The 4,957-nt window shown below is 25.3% G+C and overlaps 1 protein-coding gene across 4 annotated transcripts in view; it reads right to left on the bottom strand.

Annotated features, from left to right (window-relative positions):
- The window catches only part of LOC102679943 (tumor protein D54), a 21,163-nt gene that overhangs the window by 2,427 nt on the left and 13,779 nt on the right, over positions 1-4,957 (bottom strand). For 2 of the 4 annotated variants that reach the window (XM_006612392.2, XM_006612390.2), the window contains exons 2-4: positions 3,421-3,551; positions 2,667-2,815; positions 775-834 (exon numbers count right to left, since the gene is read on the bottom strand). In XM_006612392.2, coding sequence (XP_006612455.1) covers positions 775-834; positions 2,667-2,815; positions 3,421-3,551 — 340 coding nt within the window. Of the gene's footprint in view, positions 1-774; positions 881-2,666; positions 2,816-3,420; positions 3,552-4,957 lie in introns of all 4 variants that reach the window. The other 2 variants (XR_004149927.1, XM_006612391.2) reach the window with 2 other exon arrangements.

The raw sequence follows: 4,957 nt of genomic DNA, 5'->3' as shown, positions 1-4,957 counted from the left end.
TTTTTTTTTTTTTTTTTTTTTTTTTTTTTTTTACAAGCAAGCAAAAATAATGAGGAAATATGCCTCGTGATTCGAGGTCGATATATATCCTGATTTTACAATTTGGATTTGGATTGGATACAATTTGGATTGATTATAGTAATAGTTTAGCGATCGTGCTTTTGATTGACTATTCTATGAAATTCTTCTCTATATACATTTCTTTCTTTCTTTTCTTTTCTTTTTTTCTTTTTTTTTTTAAGACGCGATTAAGAACCTTAAGCGTTTGGAATTTTATGTGTGACAACGTGCAAGAGATTATATTGGCGAGAAATGTTACGTATGATCCAAAATTTCTATCAGATGCGCGCAAGAGAAAGAAAATGTAAAAAACTTATTTCATATCATAAATAATTTCATTTTAGAAGTATGATTTTAATAAAAGGAAATAATATTTATGTTTAATTTATAATATTTTTTTTCAAAAATTATTTTCAATTGGAATATTATATCGAATTTTAATTTAACGTGGTCTCCGTTTTAGAAAATTTTTCTGATGAACAAAATAGATGATACGTTGGAGAAATATTTGTTAATACGATAGTTTTCATTCATAAAAATTATGTCAAATTTATCTTCGATTATAAATTGCAATCATAATAATATTCTTTTTAAATTTTAGGTGGCTTCTAAAATGACAATATTATTCGTGAGATAACTTAATTTTAATCGATGATTAAATTATGATGGAAATGTTGGATCTGAAGGATAACACGATTGCATGTGTGTACTTACAAACTGTTGTCGGTGACTGCCTTGGTGATCTGACCGAGTTTCTCGCCGACGTTCTGATAACTGAATGAGAACCCAACCAAAAGTCAAAGAAAAGTGTTCTACATGTCTGAAGAGCAGAAGTAGCAGAAAATAAACGAAAAGGGTATGGGAGGGCCGGTAGCCGTCACCTTGCGCGAAATTAAAAAAAATTAACATTGTTTAGAAGTGTGCGAATTATTTGCTAACTTTGGGTCGAACAAAAATTTTAGTTAATTTTAGTTAATTCGACTTAAAATTCCAAAAATATTATCCTATTATATTTTTATTATACTTTATATTTTGGAATTAATTAATTTATTATCTATATCCGTTTATCACAGATAAAATAGTAAATGATTGAGCATTGTAGTTATTGCATGCAGGATGATTTGTACAATTTTACTCAAATATAGTATCTGAATATATATGCATCATATTTGGCTATATATATAGGACATATAATATTCATGGAATATTTTTGAAGGATTGATTTTAGAGGGTAAAATAAATACAAAAATTGATATACAAAATGTAATTTAGTTTTAACTAAAAAACAGATATGGCTTGGTATTGTTGTGTAATTTATCCTGGATAAAAATACATTTCTAAAATTTGAAATCAAGGATCTTAATAGAATATATTTTTTAGAGAATATTTTTTTAGAAAATATTTTTTTTAATTACCTTTAAATTATTGATTACAGAAATTTTGATACCAAATTTATCTATTTACCTATTTAAATTATATCCCATTTTCATTTTATTCAAATTTATTTAAATATAGTTTTGATAAGATACCAGAAAAATTTTATGGTGAAAAATTCGAATACCAAATTTTGGACACCCAATAATTCTGTCTATCCGCACACTTCTAAATTGTAAGTTTTTATATAAATGTACAAAAAAAGGTGAGTATTGTGCATGCGTACCGTTTTTCGCGGCTTAAAACGCGATATCTGTACAATGGAACGTTTAAAAAAACATAATTTACAATGCCGAAAATAAAAAGAGATTTGAAGATTCTTAATGAACGTCTACTTACATTGCGCAAAAATTGAGAATGTTTTGTTACAAAGAGACAAATAATCATATTTTCTGATAATAATACAATTACAGCAACCTCGATATCTCTATATAATGGCAACAAGCTTTTATAGCTCTAGCTTGAACCGCACAATTGTTCGCGTGTGGCATTCGTAACTGTATTTGGAGTCTCGGGCATTTCAACAGCATGTTATGAAAACGAGCTTGTTCAATAGAAAATTCTGCATATAATTGTATAATTAGTTCTTTATGTTATATTTTCGTAGTTTAGTCTTAATTAATTCTGATTTTCTGTGTATATAATTAAGTAATTAACTCTTTGCAATGTAAATATTTTCCTGAACTATTCATATTAAGATTTTAATTTGTTTTTATTATTAATTATTCAAAGTTTGTTGTTAATTATTCAACAGACTTTTATTGATGCTCGATCATGTATGATTAAATATTTCTTTTGATATATCATACAAAAATATAAAAATATAAATACAAAAATATTATATAATATATATAAAGTATTATATAATATTTTATATTTATAAATTCCAAAATTTCTTAATTAAATAAATTATATATCGATATTCAAGTAATAAATTAACTATTTTTAGATTGCATTAAATAATTCCAAATTCATATTAACGAATACGATAAATAATACGATATAAATAAGATATCACGGGAACGATTAAAAAATTAAATCGTTCATGCTGTTGAAAACCCTGCGCATAAGAGCGCTAGCAAAACTCAGCTAAGACTCCATTCGTGCAAGATGATGGGTGAAAAATATATAGAAAAGTGCGTGCTTTGTATGTGCTTTGAATAAAAACGTACACTTGACTCTCCTTAACGTTTTTCAACCCTTGATTCATATCATCAGTGATCTCCTTCCAAACGCTGATACCCAGCTTCCTCTTTAAATCTTGAGAGACTCTGATCTTGTTCGCCAGCACATGCCTCAGGGTTTGAATCTCTTCCTCCACCTAGAAAACGTGATTTTTTCAGTGAAATAATTAATCGTTCATGTTTGAATTTTTTTTTTGAAGAGTGATTTTTCGATGATTAAACAAAATTTTTTTAATAAATTATGTTACAATGTTTAAACATTCTTGCAGAATAGAGAACTGATATGGTGTAATATTAATATTAGTTAAAATTGATAAAAGAAAAAGGTAAAAAGAATTTCTAATAGTAAAAATTAAATTTATAAGTTAATATGTTTCTAATGAATTAAAAAAATAATTATTTTATTAAAGTAATTATATGAAAGTATCCAAGTTCTAGATCTTTTCAACCAATTATAATCGTTGATTATTTGATAAATTAAATTTTTAGATTTAGGATTTAAGCTTATATCTTTTCACAAATCTACTTTCACAATTTTCAATACTCCACTTTCCATCTACTTTCGCAAATGAATAATTATTTTGACAGCAAGGATCTTGGATATGTTTAAAATAGAACTATCCTTACAAAGCAAAATAAATATAACATATTTCACGATCAATCTGAATTTCTCTCAAGTCATATTTCACAATTCTAACTGTTCAATATTTTTTACAGGATGAAAAAGCATAATAAGATGTACTTTGGCTAATTCTGCACTCCATTCCGCCTTTTGACGATTCTGTTCTTCCAAAGAAAGTCCTTGCAATTCATTCACCACGTTATCTGATGTTGGCGAAATGTAACCAGCTGAATGGAGACTGGCGTCTTCTCCTGGAAAAAAGTCAATGATTGAAAATTATTTTAAAATTAAAATAACTCGAAATCTTGGTCTTTAAAATATCTTTTCGCTTATCTTAATATGATTTTCGGTTCCCGAAATATCATCGTGTAAAGAAAAGGTAATTTTTAATCATTTATTGATTAATCCTTAAAATTAAGTAAAATTTACATAATATATTTTCTAAATATTAATTGAATATTTCAACATATTTCAGCTACATAAAAATCAGCAGTTTAATTATTAATGTTTTTTGAATTTATCAACAAATTTTTAATTTTAATAAAGCAAAATTAAATTTTTGTATTGAATTGCTTAAGAAATCTTGTTTTATTTGCTTGAAAACTTTATTTTATTTTAAAAATTTCATTTTTCATTAATAATTAATAATTTTTATAAACCGCTATTAATAATTTAATATTATTTTATTCTATATTCGTTTTTAAAGTACAAATTGCAATTTGAATGCAGTAAAGAATTAAATTTCCTGTGTTCTAATTTAACATATTTTAAAAAAGAAAAAAAAATATTTTTCTCTCTTTCTAAAATTTCTAAATAATTCAAAAACGTGAAATATACAATTTTGTGCAATTATAATTTTAGATTCTGACTACCAATTTGATATATTTTCCATCACATATGTTCCATATCATTTCCTCTTTATTTATGAATATAATCGAGTAATGTCTCATTTAAAATTTCATCTTTCAACGCTAAATGCATCGTTGTAAAATTTGAATGTCTCCTACAATTTTAGAACACGTTTTATGAATGCGTAATGTGAATTTACTCTGCATAAAATTAGGACGATAAAAATTTTAAAAACTATAAAATCATCTAAAATGATGTTCATAATAATATCAAAATGAAAATAAATTGAAAATCGTAAAGTAGAGGAAATTAATTTACTGTAATATGAAATGCATTACAGTTACAATAAATTTTCAAGCATCAAAAATTAAAAGCTTCAAGAGCGATACGAATATGCTCAGATTAACAATTTCAATAAAACACCCACTATCGCAATCGAAAGACAGATCATTGTCATTTTATCGATCATATTACATCTACTTATAACCGATCGAATCACGGATGCTGGTATCGTTTTACACGAAGTATTGCTCTATATCTTTACAATTGCCTTTTCATAAATTTTATCATTTTTTTTTTCAGAAAAATTTTTACGTTTTTTAAAATACAATTTATATAATTATAACAAATTATATAATACAAAATTTGTATTATATTCTGAAAATTGAAAAAAGAATCCTTTCAATTTTAAGAAACATGTGCTAATAATAATCCTCGCGTAAGTTCTTCCGCTTTGCGTGAACTTAATAATAAGTATAAATTATTTCCTATCACACCAAATTAAAAATATTTAATTAACTAAATCTGA

This window comes from Apis dorsata, unplaced genomic scaffold (genome assembly GCF_000469605.1).
Source record: "Apis dorsata unplaced genomic scaffold, Apis dorsata 1.3 scaffold_112, whole genome shotgun sequence".
NCBI classification, from domain to species: domain Eukaryota; kingdom Metazoa; phylum Arthropoda; class Insecta; order Hymenoptera; family Apidae; genus Apis; species Apis dorsata.
The sequence above is the reverse complement of the archived record's forward strand: the minus strand, read 5'-3'. Positions and strand labels throughout refer to the sequence as shown.